General features: G+C 41.5%; 1 protein-coding gene across 1 annotated transcript in view; it reads left to right on the top strand.

Annotated features, from left to right (window-relative positions):
* LOC119745801 (MYCBP-associated protein-like) overlaps nucleotides 1-17845 on the top strand; it is a 114764-nt gene that overhangs the window by 91468 nt on the left and 5451 nt on the right. Inside the window, exons 19-20 of the mRNA XM_038222409.1 lie at nucleotides 5231-5316; nucleotides 16693-16890. Coding sequence (XP_038078337.1) covers nucleotides 5231-5316; nucleotides 16693-16890 — 284 coding nt within the window. The remainder of the gene's footprint in view (nucleotides 1-5230; nucleotides 5317-16692; nucleotides 16891-17845) is intronic.

Below are 17845 nucleotides of genomic sequence, written 5' to 3'. Positions count from 1 at the left end.
GGAACTGAACAAAAAGAGGAAAAACGGGGCGGCAAGGGTGGCAAGACCAAGGGCAAATCCCAAGCTGCTACCGGTGCTACTTGAGTTCACGCTTGAGGTTGTCTTGGTCACAGACCTCAAAGGCTCTCTGTACTATTTTAACAGTCTATACCTCCTATACCTTGGGTATAGGAGACCCGTTGGTCAGGTTTGCTGATCATGATGCGGTTGGGTTTGTAGCCGTTCCGTTGTAGTGATGCCTGGATGTGCTTGAGTTCACGCTTGAGGTTGTCTTGGTCGCAGACCTCAAAGGCTCTCTGTACTATTTTAACAGTCTATACCTCCTATACCTTGGGTATAGGAGACCCGTTGGTCAGGTTTGCTGATCGTGATGCGGTTGGGTTTGTAGCCGCTCCGTTGTAGTGACGCCTGGATGTGCTTGAGTTCACGCTTGAGGTTGTCTTGGTCGCAGACCTCAAAGGCTCTCTGTACTAGGGTGCGGTTGACCGATGACTTGATGCTGGGATGATGAAACACCGCTGTTGGAGATAGCGGTCGGTGTGGGTTGGTAGCCACAGGCTCGGCCGAAGATCCGCTGTGAGGAGGGAGGAAGACTCGAACTCCTCCATAAAGATGTCGGCTAGGACCGGGGATAAAAAAGATCCCATGTAGGTCCCAGTCGTTTGCTCGTAGAACTTGCCTTGCCACTGAAAACAACTTGAAGAGATACATGTTAGTAACAGATCATGAATTTGGTCGGGGGACAGGTCTGTGCGTTCAGCAAGAGTGGTATCATGTTCAAGTCTTTCCTTAGCTAGTTTGCAGGCCTCGCCTGTGGGGACATTGGTGAAGAGTGAGACGACGTCAAAACTGACAAGCAAGTCAGTGGGTTGGACAGTGAGGTTTCTGATGCTGACAAACTGGGAAGAGTTCGCCACATGGTGTGGTGTGTGACCCACCAAGGGTCCGAGGATTTTGGCTAAGTGTTGGGCTGTGTTGAAGGTGGGGGAACCTCGAGAAGCAACTATGGGGCGCAGAGGGATCTCAGGTTTGTGAATCTTCGGTTTACCAAAGAACCTGGGACAGATCGAACTGGAGGGTCTGAGTCGTCTGTAGAAGTTTAGCTGGGCGAGCCTTGCGGAGGACTTCATTCATCTTGATGCGGACGCCATTGGCTGCTGTCTTGTTGAGGTGTCTGAGGGCTGGCTCTGTCGACTGGATGATGCTCTCGATGAGTACGGACCTTGGAGGAACAGCAAAGTTCATGCCAAGGGACAGAACTTTCGTTTCTGTACTGTTCAGCTGTCGGCTGCTGAGGTTGACTACAGTATGCTTGGTGAAGGTGTCTTGACTACAGAGATGAGGTGGATGGCGCCAGGATATAGGAGATCCAGATGGCAGGTTACGCGGGCGAGAAGACTGACGCCAGGATATAGGAGATCCAGTTGGCGGGCTATGTAGGCGAGATGGACGACGCCAGGATATAAGAGATCCAGTTGGCGGGCTACGGTTACGGTGGAAAGGAGTCGGAGTATTCCGTTCCTTGCATTCCAGGCGGTAGAATTTCCTAAGTTGTTTCTTACGAGTGGTGGAGAACACAAACTGGCTAGAAGAAGTAGTGAGAGAACAAATCCTGTCGAAGTGGACTGGTTCCAAGGTGGAGCGGAGATCCTCTTCCGTGTCGGTGATCTGCTGGTCGAGAATGGCGAGTTGTAGTCTGGTGAAGGAGATGCATTCTTGGATGAGGGCGGAACTGGCTCTCCGGAGGATGTCATCCGACCGGTTATTGCATATGGGATCACGGATACGCAGACCGGCAGGAGTTATCTTAGAGTCGCGGCATCGCTTGAGGAAGGTTAAGTTGTTGATGAGTTTAGAACGCCGAATTGACGTCCGTTCATACAACCTAACCTGGTTGGTTACCAGCTCCCCGTAGAGCGAAGATAAGTAAGATTTGAGGCTTTGCATGGTGGAGATACTAAACAATGAATGGTTTGCGGAAACAACATGTGCGAATAATTTCTCACTAACAGAATGGTTCTGAAAAGAACCAGAGGTATAAACTCGACGTTCTGGTCAGTATGCTCTGATCGTCTTCAGGAGAGTGCCTTAGCAAAGGCGAAGTCAATGAAGTGTGAAGTTGCACCCTGTGAGGATGCCAAGTAGACAGGATCCTAGAACAAGCTTGGTGCCCACTGAAGTGGAACAGTAGGGTTGCAGTGTCAGTAGAGGGAGGACCTAGGGTATAGGAGACCCATCAGTCTAAGGTGGTAGCTGAGGACCTAGGGTATAGGAGACCCATCAGTCTGGAGAAGTGGGAGCCAGATGTTGTTGAGGTGAAACCCGATGTCTTGCAGAACTGTGTTGTGCTTACGGATCTCGATGGCTTCCCGTATGCGTCTTGGATGCCAGAACTGGATCGGTGCGATGAGTTCGGCCGCATCCCAATCAACTTTGTGGTCGTTGATGTGGGAATGTTTGACAATGGCTGATTTTTCAAAATCCCCTCGCCGTCCATGTGCTCTGTGTTCCTTGAGCCTAGTGGGAAGGTTCCAACTGGTTTCGCCGATGTAGACTTTGCCGCATTCACATGGAATGCGGTAGACTCCCGCCTTGGAAGAGGAGTCCTTCTTGTCCTTGTGAGTATGGAGGCTGCCTTGGAGCTTGTTGCCAGATGAGTGGTACACCTTCCCGCAACGGTTTCCTACACTGTTCTCCTGCACAGTGATTGGCCAACGTTGCTTCAATGACTGCGAGACAGAACGGACGATAGTTCTGCGAATGCGTATGTACAAATGTTCTCAAGTTACTGACGGACGGACTAAGACGACAAGTACTAAATAACTACTTGAAATTGATGAAGAACTACATGATGAATTAAGGTGAACTCAGCACTTCTAAAAAAACGTAAGTTCGACATTCATGACGTTAGAAAAAGGAAACATCCTTCGCACGTGCTCGTAACCAACAAAAAGTCTATGGTAGAGCTCATACTATGTACAGATACCAGCGACTCGCGAAAGTGTGACGAAATGTTGATAGGTCAAAGTTGGCATGGGGGTGGTCACCACAACAGCCTTGATTATTCTGTAACTTCCAAGTTTTGCTGTTATGTCAATGAGAATGAGCTGCTACGATCAAACAACTCGAGGCGGACTTGAGTGGCTATTTTTTTACTTACATGTTGTAAGACTTAACTTGACTTTGGAAAATGACTCAGGACTTGACTTGACTTTAATAAATTTGACTTGCTGACACGGTTGAAAAGAATGCAGATATACATGTACATAGCGAATTAGCAACCAGCATGCGATAGTTGGCATCCTGAGCTTACCATATGTCAGGGACATGACTAGCACCATGCACGTGTTATGGACAACGTATCATACTTGACCTAATACATGCAAGGTGAAGTTTGTGCTGTGCATAATCTGAGTACCATCCATTAATGGATATAGAGTGGTCATTCCTTAGAGACCATAGGCTACACCTATGTACACATTGAGTGGTTTGCCGTAAGCGTGCTAAATGCAACTAGGGTTTAAATGACTGCAAAACAGCTGCTACCCCCAGTCCACCATAAAGCAAAAAGAATTCACATCATGCATTGAACGAAAACGTTCGGATGGACATTTTGTCAGACATCCTTCAAACATTCAACATGATGGAACAAGTTTGAAAATATATCAAAATGCATTTTTAAGACTCTTTAGATACAATACTTACTTGATATACGATGCACATTTTGATAACCCCATCCCCATCTCTACTAAGGCTCCATCGTCGAACACATAAACTGGTTCCTGTACGTAGTATGTGACTATGTGCATCTAATATTTAAAACAAAAAGACTCGAGACTTGACTAGACTTGAAAAAAATTGATTTTGGACTTGACCTGACTTGTGAAACATTGACTCGAGACTTGACTTGGAAAAAGATTACCTAAGACTTGACTTGCTGAAATGTGACTTGGGTCTTGACTTAGAAAAAAATGACTTGGATACATCTCTGATAATTGGCCCTTGATTGAATGTGCTTTGCTGTTTTAAAAAAAACACGTCGTTGTCAAGGTTTATGGCTTACAAAAGCGGAAGACTTTCTCAAAAAGGAGGGCGAATAGCCTGTGAAGCGGTCAAATTGCGGCAAAGCTGCTTAGTCCTCAAAGCAGGGGAGGCAAAGCATGGGCCCAATTTCATAGCACTGCTTAATAGTAAGCAGAAAAGTTGTGCTTACTATAGCAGACAATCATGCTGCAGACAATCATGCTAACGGTTGCACGTGCATGGAGATTATATTGTTACGTCACTGATTTAAGCAAATTTTTCTTCTGGGGTTAAGCGTGCTTTCGCTGTGCTTACTGCTTAACGGTCCCTATGAAATAGATGGAGGCTCGGTAAGCACAAAGTCGGCTGTTAAGCAGCGCTATGAAATTGGGCCCTGGTCTTTGATATGTTGAGGAAACCCAGTTGGTCACTGTGTGTCTCTTGTGTGCCTATTAAAGTAGTTGCTCACCCAGAGGTGAGATGAAATCCCTGCGTTTATCTTTTTTACAATGCGATCTGTGTGTGACCCCTTTTTTCACATAGTGTAAAACTTACTCAGTTCTCCTTTCCTGACTGGCGCTAAGTGGCTTCATGTACTGAAAAAAGGTGATTCTGTGCTGTCTCGAACTGCCTCTTGTTTGCTAAAGATGACATATGGTACATATAGTTCATCCTGGTGTTACAAACAGCTGTTAAAATGTCTAGGTTCCTATGAAATCTGATGTTGTGTCCCACTGTACGGTAGATAGTGTATACCATTCCAATCAAGTGATCCTTCTCCTCTGAACGGGCTTTGAGCAACAAGCTGGACAAACTGAAAAAACAATGTAAGGTAAATCAAAGCCATTCTCAGTGCCCAGCTCACACAGCCCATCCTGATAATCGTCAAGGGCATCGCTCAGGAAGATGGGTGTTTGTCACAAAAACATTTTCCTGTCTTTACAGCAAAATGTTGTGTCTTCCAGCATATGCCTACAAATACCACCGCCTTTTGACATACAGTGTCTTCTCTTTTCTGATTTAATCAGCATCTCCACTTATGTAGTCCAGTGTAGTTATGTGCTTTCCTCTTTGTGACATTGATTATATTCATGTAATGCATTTACTTGTGAAAAAGTCAATTTGAAACATTGTTGCAGTTGAAAGCGCACAAAAAGAGTACTTTAATTTTAAAATTATTAATCTATCTGGATATATAACATTCCAGGTGAAATTAAGAAGAAAAAGAAAGAACACAAGGAAGAAGAGGTGAAGAAAGATGGTAAAAAGGACAACAAGAAAGGCAAGAAAGAGGTAAGACTAAAGCAGTGTTCCCATTGGACTTGTTTTGGTTTAACCTACCGCGACTTTCCTGTTGAATGAGAATATCAAGTCCAATGGGGACAGATGGTAAAGTAATGTTCCTGTCAAATTACCGTAACCGTGATGTGAAACTACCTGGCTGAAAGTGGTCATGGAAGAGTTCTGCGCAGCCACGGTAAATATCTGGGAGCTGAAAAGTCCAATGGGAACAGCCCTGTACTGTAAAAGTTCTGCAACCATACTGTAAAACACTAACCAAACAATAGTGCTTCCTGTAGTACTTCAATCCACAGCGAACACCAACAACAGCACTTGTGAGAAAATGAAAACGGTTCCTTGTCTCATTAATGTGTATGGTGTAACAGACGACTGTATACAGTGCATGTACCTTTTAGTTTGTTTTATAAGTCCTTATTAAGGTGTTTTTATCGTTCTAAAATGACTCCTACGACCTTAGGGCAATTCCACGGTTACTAACGGCACCTTTTTGATGTACTTTTGAGTTTCTTTGGGCGGTAATTATAGTCCCTGGGATAGGGCCATTTAATCTCAAAATGTTATGATTAATCTTATAGTCAGGCAGCTTAGTGAATGGATGTGGACATTCCGGACAAAAGCGCCAAATTTTCCATACATGCTCCTTAATGCCTTAGCTTTCAATTTTTGATAGGAACCAACTTATCCAATGACATTATGGCAGCCATCTTGGATTTTAAAGATGGCGGCCATTAAAAATCTATATCTACCAATATCTCATCTTCTAAGCCACTGAGGATTAAAGTTTTGGTGTCTAAACATACATTTTCAGGGTCAAGGAATGCAACTGTACCATTTGGGATAGTGTTAAATGGTTAGTTTATCCAAATACAGTGTTGTGGCCATCTTGTATTTGAAACATGGCCACCATTTAAAACCTAAATCTCCGAATACGTGTATTGCATCTTTAAGCCACTAAGGATCTAAATCTTGGTGTCTACCCATATATTTTCAGGGTCATGGAGCGCAACTAAACAATTTGGATTAGTACTACATATATTTCAGATCGTGTCAAATGGTCAGTTTGTCCAGATACTTAAAACGGCGGCAATATGGTTTGCTGTCAAAGGACCAACACTGGCCCGATTCAGGCTATGTACCCTTTTGCCATTATGGTTTGACTTGAAAGGGCCGGCACCGGTCACATTCAGGTTGTGTACCGTCTTGCCATTATGGTTTCCCATAAAGGGACCAACATCGGCCCGATTCAGGACTTTTACCGTCTTGGTTTATCGTAAGAGGACCTGCAATGGCTGGTTCAGGCTGAGCGCCGTCTTGCTGTTATTGTTTGCCTTAAAAAGACCAGCACTGGTCCGATGCAGGCTCTGAACGGTGTTACCATTACCGTTTGCCATTTATTAGGGCGCGTTTTGGCGCAATCGAGCCAGCATTAGCCCGCTTCTGGTCTTGTACCGTTTAAACTGTATGGTACTGCCATAACAAACCCATAATTAGATGGTATCGGCCCAATACCGTCCTGTTTACTGGGTCTATGCCATCTTTGAACCTAGGCAGGTAGAAATCTCTGGCACTACAGGATGTGATACAACTCTGCCTCTCCACAACTACATGCAGCTGAACCACTTTTGCAGCTCCATTTGATTAAGGCGGGTCTGTGATCGGCTAGTCCTGGTTCTCAAGCGGCTGATAGTTTTCCATTGAACCCATGTCGATGTAGTACCTGTGGGGAGGTTTTCCGCCGTTGTTATAGTCTAACCATGACAATCGGTGGGCGTTTGCTCCCAGTCGTTGCTTCCAGTGTTGGAGTCTTGCCACTTCCCGGGCAGGCGCGGTTCTAGAACCAATATTTGGGGGGGGGCTAGCACGGTGGATCCAGAATTTTTTCAGGGAGGCGTGCTGAAATGTTGACCAGTTATTTTTTCCAGACACTTACGCCTCCGAAAGTCAATAGGTGGGGGGGGGGGGGGGGCCTATTTAGAGTTTGCTTATTAGCCCCCCCGTAGAACCGCACCTGTTCCCGGGATGTTGTGAAGCAGTGGACATGGCTGAGGAAGCTTTTCTTGACTTCAGCCTTTTGTGCCGAAGCTTGCCGTCCCTGGAGGAGGCGACACTCGTCATTTATCAGTATTTGGACATCTGAGCTCAGCTGGCAACTTCTCTTCAGAAATCCGAAGAGGAAATGCCAGTAAGGAGGTGCAAATTACTTGTGTTGGTGGGCTTCAAGCATCCAGTGATCAAACTGCATGTTGTTTAAAGCTGGATCAGGTTTCATGGTATGGGCTGATCTTTCCCAGAGGGGGCACGCATACTCTGCTGAAGAATGGCGCGGAGCCAAAACGGTTCATCTTAGGGTGTGTGGTTTGGCTCCCCTTTCGGAGGCTGTTCAATTTCTTCATGATGTTGTTACGGTGAACTAAGTTTGGATGACTTGTATGACAGGATACGGTGGAGGGTCACCCTAAGGTAGACAGGAAGGCTACAAGGGGCCAATGGTGTTCCGGACCATTTGATGTTAAGGGGTCGGTTGGCTTCGCGGTTAACGTTCCTGAGATGGAACGAGCAGACTTGGGTCTTAGCGAGATTGGTACAAGAGGTGATTGCGCTCATAGAGACGGCTAAGTGCTGAGGTAAGTTTTGCTTCTATGGCTTCAAACGGAATCTTTTGAGATGTAACACAAAGATTGTCTGCGCAGATGAAACGCTCAGTGTCCTGGTCTCAATGAAATTGTGATATTTTTGTGTAGACGTACAGCAACGGATCTAGCCCAGTGCCTTGAGGCAGGCCGATTTTTTGCCGTCGACAGCGTTTTTTTTGTGTGTTCTGAACAACAAACAAGCATCTGTCTTTGAGAAGGGCTCCGATATGGTCCGTAAATGCGAGGTATTGGGACAACTCCAAGATCTTTTTCAGGAGGCGGCAGTGGTAATTACAGTCTTATTGTGACCGAAAGATCCACCAAAATAGCTCCACTTATTTGTCGTTTTGAAACCCATCCTCAGCGTGTTGTGCCAGATTAAGAGTTGGCTTGTTGTTGACTTGCAATGTCGCAATCCAGGTTGCTGAGGGATAAGGGATGTTTCAGCAATGGGGACAAGCCTGTTTAGGATCAGGCACTCGAACATGAACAAAAACAGTAATGGGTTCCTGTCTGGACCATGTTACCTGTGGCCTCCAAAGCCTGCAGTGGACTAGTTAATGTGGCTTCAAGAATCAAAGTGTATGCGGTGCAAGACGTGCATGCAACACCTTGAGAATTAGGGCGAGCACTTTTAAACTGTAAACTTTTGTGAGTGATGACATTTATTCTCACATAATGTTGTTTTACTTATACTTCATACAGTATTTTCGGTGACTGCAGTATATATCAACGGTATTCTGTTAGAGATGTTATCTTCAGTTTGACTATTTTGTGTGTATAACTAAAATCATCTTTGTCTCTTCTGAATAAAAGAAATTTCTGACCCTGAAAATGTATGTTTTGACACCTAGACTGTGATTTGATATGGGGTAGTAGCTGAGATATCAGTAAATGCAATTATTATCTGGCGGCCATCTTCAAAATCAAAGATGGGCACAATAGTGTACAAACTGACCATTTGACACTGTCATAAGTGGTATAGTTGCATTCCTTGACCCTGAAAATGTATGATTAGACGCCAAAATTGTAATCCTAAGTGGCTTAGAAGAATGATATTGGTAGACATAGGTTTTCAATGGCGGCCATCTTTAAAATCCAAGATGGCCACCGCAATGTATCTGGACAAATTAACCATTTAGCACTAACCCAAATGGTTCAGTTGCGTTCTTTGACCCTGAAAATATATGTTTAGACACTAAGATTTCAATGTTAAGTGGCTTAAAGATGCAATACATGTAGTTTTCAATGCCGGCGGCCATCTTCAGAAATGAGATGGCAACAATACTGTATCTGGACAAACAAACCATTTAATACTATCCCAAATGGTACAGTTGCATTCCTTGACCCTGAAAATGTATGTTTAGACACCAAAACTTTTCTCCTAAGTGGCTTAGAAGATGAGATATGGGTTGAAATAGGTTTTCAATGGCAGCCATCTTTAAAATCCAAGATGGCCGCCATAATGTCATTGGATAAGTTGGTTCCTATCAAAAATTGGCAGCATGACTCAGCCCTTTTAAAATGATGACTCCGACGGCCGTCAAGGGCCAGATCTGTGATGCTCCAATATCCACATTTGTTGATATGATATTGGTCTATCTCTGTACCAAATTTGGCACTGTTATCATAAAATGCACAATAGGTTTGCTATATGCCACCCACTATACAGCCGTTTTGAGTGATTTAGGGGTAGGGGAAGCAAAAATGGCCATGGCCAGCCCAATTTTCGAGACAGAAAGCTTATCTACTACTTAAATTAAAGCTTGTGGTCTCGGGAAGTTTTTAAATTATAAAGAAAGTATGTATCTTTGGAATAAGTGTGAGTTTCAAACTCATTTCTGTCCCCAAACAGGGCAAAGTCACAGGATTTGGGGGGTGTCCGCAAAGCAATATATGCCCTGGGAACACGAATACGGATAAACTTGGGACCAACCATATTTTTTCTTGTTTACCCATCCTATCAGGATGGTAAAAAGTGCAAACAGGTCACGACGGGGCCATTTTTGTGAGTGCAGAGGCCCAAAATATGATTTTAGCCCTTTCTCAAAAATAAGCTCCCAAAATATCAGTTTTTTTAAGCTGGAAGGCAAAAATACCGGCTGTGCAACTTAAGAGCACCATTTTCGGATGTCCCAAGGTACCCTACAACAGAAAATAATATTAAGATTAATCATACAATTTTGCGATTAAATGGCCCTATCCCAGGGACTATTACCTTACTGAAAAGGTTTAATAACTGTTTATCCCCATGGTAGATAAGAGTACACCTAGACCTACCTAAGCACCAAATATGACATCCAGAAAAATGTATTAGGTATGATAAACAAGACACACAAAATTGATTACTCACGTTACATTTTCGGCCAAGCATAAATAAAAAGCCAACATGCTATGACCAAAAAGTGTCCTGATATAGGCAACCTGTGGGAACTTCTTTTAATTGGATAAAAGACCATGCCATGAGGCACACATAATAAAAGTAAAACTAATCTTCCAGAATCTGTCATTTTTTTGCAATCCACAAAAAACATGGTTACTCACGTTACTATTACTTACGTTACATTTTGTCCACCCATCTCAGAATTGTATGGCATTATGGTTTTTTTTTACTAAATTGTCATAGTTAATAAATATGTTTCTACACAGTATGCATCAGAACTACTAAAAACCCTGACTTAAATTTGCTTTTTGGATCTCCAATGGCAAGTACTCCGAGATAAGTTTTCATCTGACATTATTCTGATACTATTAAAGTGCCTACTGATCCCCTAGCAGCAATTTGTTGTTTCCTCTTAAGTCCAGCTGTAATTTAGGTTTTTTTTAACTAATTATGCTTGGCCATCAGAACATATTATACATACAAACCTGTCATGTTCTGAGAGTTATGTATGCCACTATAGGCCTTTTCACACTACGAAAAATCTCCATGTTGTACACGGGTCCGACACGTGTAAAATAGACTAACTTTTTCACACTACAACATTTGAACACGGCACTGACCCGTGTAGAGCGCTCGACCCGTGTCGAAACTAACCCTACTTAGGAGGTGGGTTGAGAATTCTCGATCCATGTCAAGAAGTCCGACACGTGTTGAAAGGCGTAGTGTGAACACTTCTGAGTTACGTTCGACCCGTGTACAGCCGCATATCGACTCATCCGACGCGGACCGGCCGGAGTACGAGAGTGCGTGCATGCGGCATCACGCTGTAGTTGTTACTTTTTAGCATGCAACGAACATACTAATAACCTTTGACCTGCTGCCCTGTCATGCCACCACCGGTGTGATATGAAAATCGGACTCATGTGAAAATCTGACTCCTTTTCCCTTTTATTGGTTAAACCCTTTCACATGACCGGTCCCTCTCCTAATTATCTATGCATGAGCATGCGCAATACCTTATTGAATCCGTATTTCATAACACCTGATATTCACGCTACGCCTGCCGACCGCGCTTGGTTTTTGTGCGTTCTTCGCAAATACTTTCGATGGTGCTTGAATTTCAAGTCACAGAATATTTTATCCTCCAACATAAAATGGGCCCGAAATCAGAAAAAAAGACTGACATGAAGTCTGGGTCCTTGGTTGGGCTGACCATCCATGGAGCTACAAAACACATGTAGGGCGGACGGCCCTAGTGTAGTGTGTAGTGTGAAACGATCGCACAATACACGGGTCGAAAACATTACACGTGTGGCAAAAACGCTGGGTTTGCGATGAGAAGTGTGAAAACGTAGCGAAATTGAACCGTGTTGAAATTTTTAGAAGTCGACCGTGTAGATTTCGACACGGATCGGACGTTCATAGTGTGAAAAGGATTATTATGGTAGAACAGAATATAGGGCCCATGGAAAGGCCACAATATCAGAGACCATGATGTGGAGAGTTTGGTTCTAGGGTATACCAGTGCCATTGTACCGGATGGCTTAGCATGGAGTTTCTGCATGTAATTCAAATTTTAGTTTTGATCCAAATAAACATTTTAATTTCAATGTATAGGGACGTACATGTGTTTTCCTTATTAAACTCAACAACATAAAAACTTGACCTGGATTCAAATATAAAAAGTTCTGTCTCAAAGACCATTTTGCACCATAAACTGCACAAAATACATGTATGCTTAAAAGTATCTTTATCGCTTGAGGTGCTTTGGGTTCAGGTAAACAGTTGTCAATAAAATCAACATTATCAAGCAAAAGTCAATTTGGGTATAGTTTGGGTGACTTGGGATAAAAACCTTGGTCGCTCACAGTACATTTTTGGTTACGCAAGTTACAAAAGTTACTCACGTTACCAAATTTAGTTGCCTTTTATCTAAAATGTGCGTATTAGTATCAACAAAACACTTACATTTATATCAATGTTCATGTGAAGTAGGAAAATCCTAAAAACCAACATTTAATTCATCAGAAATGTTGGTGAGAAAAAACTTTAATATCTTTTCTGTCTCACATTACATTTACCAAAAAAAGGTATGAAACCCTACTTTTTGATATTTAAAAATGGATGACGGCTGAAAATGACATTAGGACTACCATACATGTATGCTAGAAATAAGGTTATGATTTAAATATCTTTAATTGCATTTATAGCAATCGAGGTTGAAACTTTACCAAATTTTGAGAGTTCTTCGTAGTAAAAATTTATTTTTCACTTTACGACACTATTTCTCAAACAAAATTTGATAAAAGAGGGTTTTCTTTGTTAATTTCATATACAGGGTGAGTCAAAAAAAGCGGAACCCAAACACCAAAAAAATGTATTTCATATTTAAAAAAATATGAAGCACCAAAAATAATAATGAATGGAAAGCCAATTTCAAAAGCTACTTTTAGATGAAATAATTACTGAAATTGCTCAATCCGTTCAAAGAATACGACCATTTAAACGCAATGACCCTAAAACCTGTCTCGTCCAAAAAAATCAATTTATTGTGTGTTTTGACTGTTTGGAACAACAAAGAAAATGACACAGAATACTTGTTTCAACAACTGTCACCAACTGTAGCACACAATTTTTTGATTAACAACAACTAGGCAAACAATATGATTTATACAATCTACTTTTTTAAAAGACGGGCCTTTAAAAGGACTTCGTTGCATATTGTTAACGTTTAAACTAAGATTTCATCGCTGGTGATGTTTGAAGACAATTGTGTCGACGATTGTTGAAATCGCATTTTTGGGACGAGACAGGTTTTAGGGTCATTGTGTTTGAATGGTGATATTTTTTTAACGGATTGACCAATTTCAGTAATATGAAATATAATTTTTTGGGTTTGGGTTCCGCTTTTTTTGACTCACCCTGTACTTGAATGTATACTCTGTAATAAAAATGTGAAACTGGGTTCAAAAAGAAAACTTTTTTTTCCTAGCCATGTCCATCAAACCGTGGAATTGCCCTTAGTTAATCTTCTTTTAATTCTGCTGACCCTAATTTTGCAATTTTAAACAGAATCTTTCCATAGAAACTGCAAATTTCTTTCAAACTTTTCAGTTGAACAACCTGATGTTATGCAAATCAACACGCATCGTGAATTCACAGTGTGTCGCGATGAGTGCCATCTTTATTTTCATGTTGTGGTCTTTATTGTCGTTCTACCAACAATTTCCCTCCTTAAAAAAAAAAGAATCAAAACCTTGCCCTTGATACACTCTTCTTGGTTTTAAATATTGCTAACTTTTAGTTGATGAGTCCAGGAACCTAAAAATGGACTTTCATTCTCTCTCTTGTTTCTGGAACCTGTAAACGCTTTTAAATTAGCGCAATACGTAAGGGAGCAGACTAATGACCAGCCTGGCAGCTCATGCACGATGTCGATGTCGCTGTATGGTCTGACGTTATGGTTTTCCCGGATTTTTGTCTTGACGACTCCAAATTTCCCGAAAAATGGTGTCGGTCAAGATCGTAAGTGAGTGCAGACTTCTCAACTTCTCAAGCCAATTGTGGCCTTACTGAGGTCACCTCAATCTCCACTCTGAAAGATATTTTTGAGAGTTTTAAGGTGATCAAAGCTTCATCTGCAACATAAGCCGACATTTGAAGAGAAAAAAAGTAGGGTAAAAAAAAAAACGCGTCGCCGCACCACTTTTGGGGCAAGCTCCAGACTAGAAACCAGAGACTTTTTTGGGGGGCCTTGGGTCAAAGGTTCCGTCGGTGTTAAAAAAAGTCCAAGTGGGATCACATGGCACACAATGCGAAGGAATGTCGCGGCAAGATTCCCTGTGATAGCGGAAAATAAGTCCAATGGGATCACAGCTTATAATTAGGTCCAATGCCCAGAGCATTTCCTCATAAAATATTTCATCCACAGCAACTCTTTGTCTAAGCTGTATAGTTTATGCATGTTTCAGTAAATTAACATTATTGTTCATGATACTATGAGTAGTATAGGGATGATTAGGGCAGGCATTACAGGGGCTGTTTACATGGTTCAGATTCTTCCAAAAGCACCAAATTTGGCCCAGATGTCATCCACAACATCCTATTTTGATTTTTGACGGGCACCAAGATGGACGGCCACGGGGCCGCCATATTGGCAAAATCCAATATGGCCACCAACCGTGTGAGAGGTCAATCGGAGTTAAAAAAAATTAAACGAGCAAGAATCATAAATAGGCTAATACCACTTTTAACAGTGGACCAGCCAGAGTGGAATATTATGCTTTGGTCGGCATTTTTGAGTAATAGCAGGCAACCATGACAGATCAATCAGTCAATGGATAGAGAATAAAATGTAGGATGAGGTTTAATTTTTAAAAAAAGTCCATCTTTTTAACGATTTTTCGATTGACACATTTTAGCTTAAAATTTACAATCTTCCAAACACATGTAACATTTGTGTTCATTTTTTTTTATGAAAAAGTATTTCTGATAATTAAAGTCACAGATATTTAGCTGTTTCGGTGCACACACCGAAACAGCTCTTGTTTTTGTTATTTTTTCTCTGTCTGTCTTTTTTTTTTTTTTTTTTTTTTTTTTTCCACTTTTTTTCCCATAGGATAACACGTGTTTTCGTTCTACACAGGACTTTGGGCCTTTTTTTTTTACATCCGATCAACTTTAAACCTGGCACACACTTAGACCACCATCTGAATATTAAGGGCCGAATCATGGCGCCATCGTGACGTCATCACGTGTCACGTATGTCATCCGAAAAGTGCATATTTTAAGGCCCTATATCTACAGAACCAGAAGTCCAATCAGCTTCAAACTTGGTATGCAGGTATTCCGGGACATGTTATAGACAAAAAAGCAGTGACGTCACAATGACGACATCGTGTGATTTTATATAAATTAGTCATTTTTTGACCTTTTACTCATATCTCATCAACGGAATGTGGTAAATTCGAAATTCTTTTTGTAAAAGGTTGGTTAGGTCATAGATAGATGCACCAAATTTCGTAAAATGTGTGACATCGTCATGACGTCATCAAAAACCTGAATTTGTATTCACATATAAGGGTATGTCCGATGGTTATGAAACTTGGTGGGTAGGTAGGCATTGATACAAGCATTCAAAATCTGAAGTGACGTCATCATGACGTCATCATCTGATTTTTTATTCATTTTAAAAATTTTAACATTTTCTTCTAATTAGCAAAAATTACATAAAATAGCTCGATCGACTTCAAACCTGGCACACACTTAGACCCCACCATCTAAAGATTCAGGCCGAATAATAACGTCATCATGACGTCATCACATGTCAAGTGACATCATCCTAAAATTGCATAGTTTAAGTCCCTATATCTACAGAACCAGAGGTCCGATCGGGTTCAAACTCGGTGACGTCACGATGACTTCATGATGATGTCATCATGTTATTTTATTTGAATTATTAAAGTTTTGGACCTTTTCCTCATATCTCATCAATGGAAGGTGTTGAATTCGAAATTCTGTTTGCAAAAGGCTTGTTAGGTCGTAGATAGATACAGAAGATTTCAAAAAATGTGTAATGTCACCATGATATCATGAAAAATGTTGGTTTTTTTTACATCGGATCGATACTTAGACCACCATGTATAAAATGCTCATGTACATGTTCATTCGACTTGGCTGAAACTCCTTTACGGCAGTTATTGCTAAAGTGGTCGAAACAGCTCAGTGTTTGTCCACAAACACATTTCTAGTTATGCATGACACTGAACATTTTTAAACATGATTCTGCATGGACAAACAAAGTATAAACTCAAACTTCTGGAAAGGCAGAAAAGCCAGTTGCATTGTCCGTAGACAATCAACACGTCTACTTTAATCCTCCTGTTACTCTGGATACACTCAAGCTGGGCTGGTCGAGGGATGATATTTGCTTGAGCCCAATGTTATCAAAATTCCCAAGCCACACACTCTGTTGTAGAGGTAATTTGATGTATATGTACATGTTCAATCCAGTTCCATGAACAAAATGCAAGTTGCTCATTTCCAGCTCGAAAGCTAGTTTGCAATTTGGAGGAGGAGCTGTGAAAATATTCTGAGTCATCCTGATGCTGACACTGATTTGGAGCAGACGGAGGATTAATATGATTCCAAGCTTGGCATGATTGCTGAATAACTCTTTGAATCCACGAAGGATAACCCCTGACTGTAGAAATGTTTCTAAAGCTGTTTAGGGGTGGACTAACTATATTGATCACAATCTTTTGTGAATAACCGCTGTTTACTGAAATTCTTCTTTTGTGTGCTTTGAACTTTCAATGCATTGATAATGATTTTGCTGTATATTCCCATTAGGAAAAAGAAAGAGACAGGCCAAAAAGCAAAGGTGGCAAAACCAAGAGTCGTTCTGCAACAAGTCCACCTGCCACCCGTGAACCAAAAAGAGGAGCAGAGAAGAAACAAATACATGCACCTGTACGAAGTCTAACACCACCATCAGAATCAGGGGATCCACATCTTGATGCTAAGTACAGAAACAAAATGTATATCCAGGTAAAAATTTCCCTTGAATTAGCAGAATAATTCTTAAAATGATCTGTAAAATTCAACCATTGTCAAAATAGGGATGAAGTTATGGCACAAATTACTAAAATGTTTACTAAAGACAAAGTGAAAACTAGAGAATGTTTTTGATTGACAGTACAAAATGATGTAATGATTTTTCCAAAATTTCTTAATGACATGTATTACAATTGAAATTATAATCTTTATTCATAAATACCTCAGACAGTTTAGCCATTCCTATTGGTCGAGAGCCCGTCACGTGGCCGGTATTAAACGGATGATAAAGACATGGCTAGCTGGTCTTAAACACTTTTCCAGTGTCACAATAAAATGTGGACTCCTAAAAATCCAGTGCCTCTTATCGTTTAATTGGTTGAACGTTCACAATCCTCACGTAGGCATGCGCAACACTACCAGGGAGTTAGAATTTTATAGTTCTAAATTCAAAACGCAACGCGCCAGGTGCGTTCTGCGCGACATCGCATAGAACATGATACGCGCGCGTCAATCTCCATAAAAGGGTTGTTTTCATCTTACTCGCCAGCTGAACACTCCATTATTTTGCAGGAGGGATGATTCAAAAAGCATAAAGTGAATTTGTTGAACAAAATCGGGATGTTTTGCACGAATTATATGATTTTTTTTTACCGAAAAGGTATTTATGAATGGGAATAAATATGTACTCCGTCGGTATTTATCACTCTGTTTAATACCACTTAGAGTCTGGGTGCTGATAATTACCCTCGCCTCCGGCTCGGGTAATTATCAGCACCCAGACTCTAAGTGGTATTAAACAGAGTGATAAAAACCTCCGGAGCACACATTTATTCCCTTAATAATTGCACTTCCGGTACAACTGGAAGTAAGGGTCACATGACCTTGACATTCCAGGAAGTGCATTTTCAGTCCAATATGAGTGTGCAAAGAACTAGAATCATAACTT

Source organism: Patiria miniata, unplaced genomic scaffold (assembly GCF_015706575.1).
Source record: "Patiria miniata isolate m_02_andy unplaced genomic scaffold, ASM1570657v1 HiC_scaffold_7, whole genome shotgun sequence".
NCBI lineage: Eukaryota > Metazoa > Echinodermata > Asteroidea > Valvatida > Asterinidae > Patiria > Patiria miniata.
This window is presented reverse-complemented; position numbering and strand designations above follow the sequence as displayed.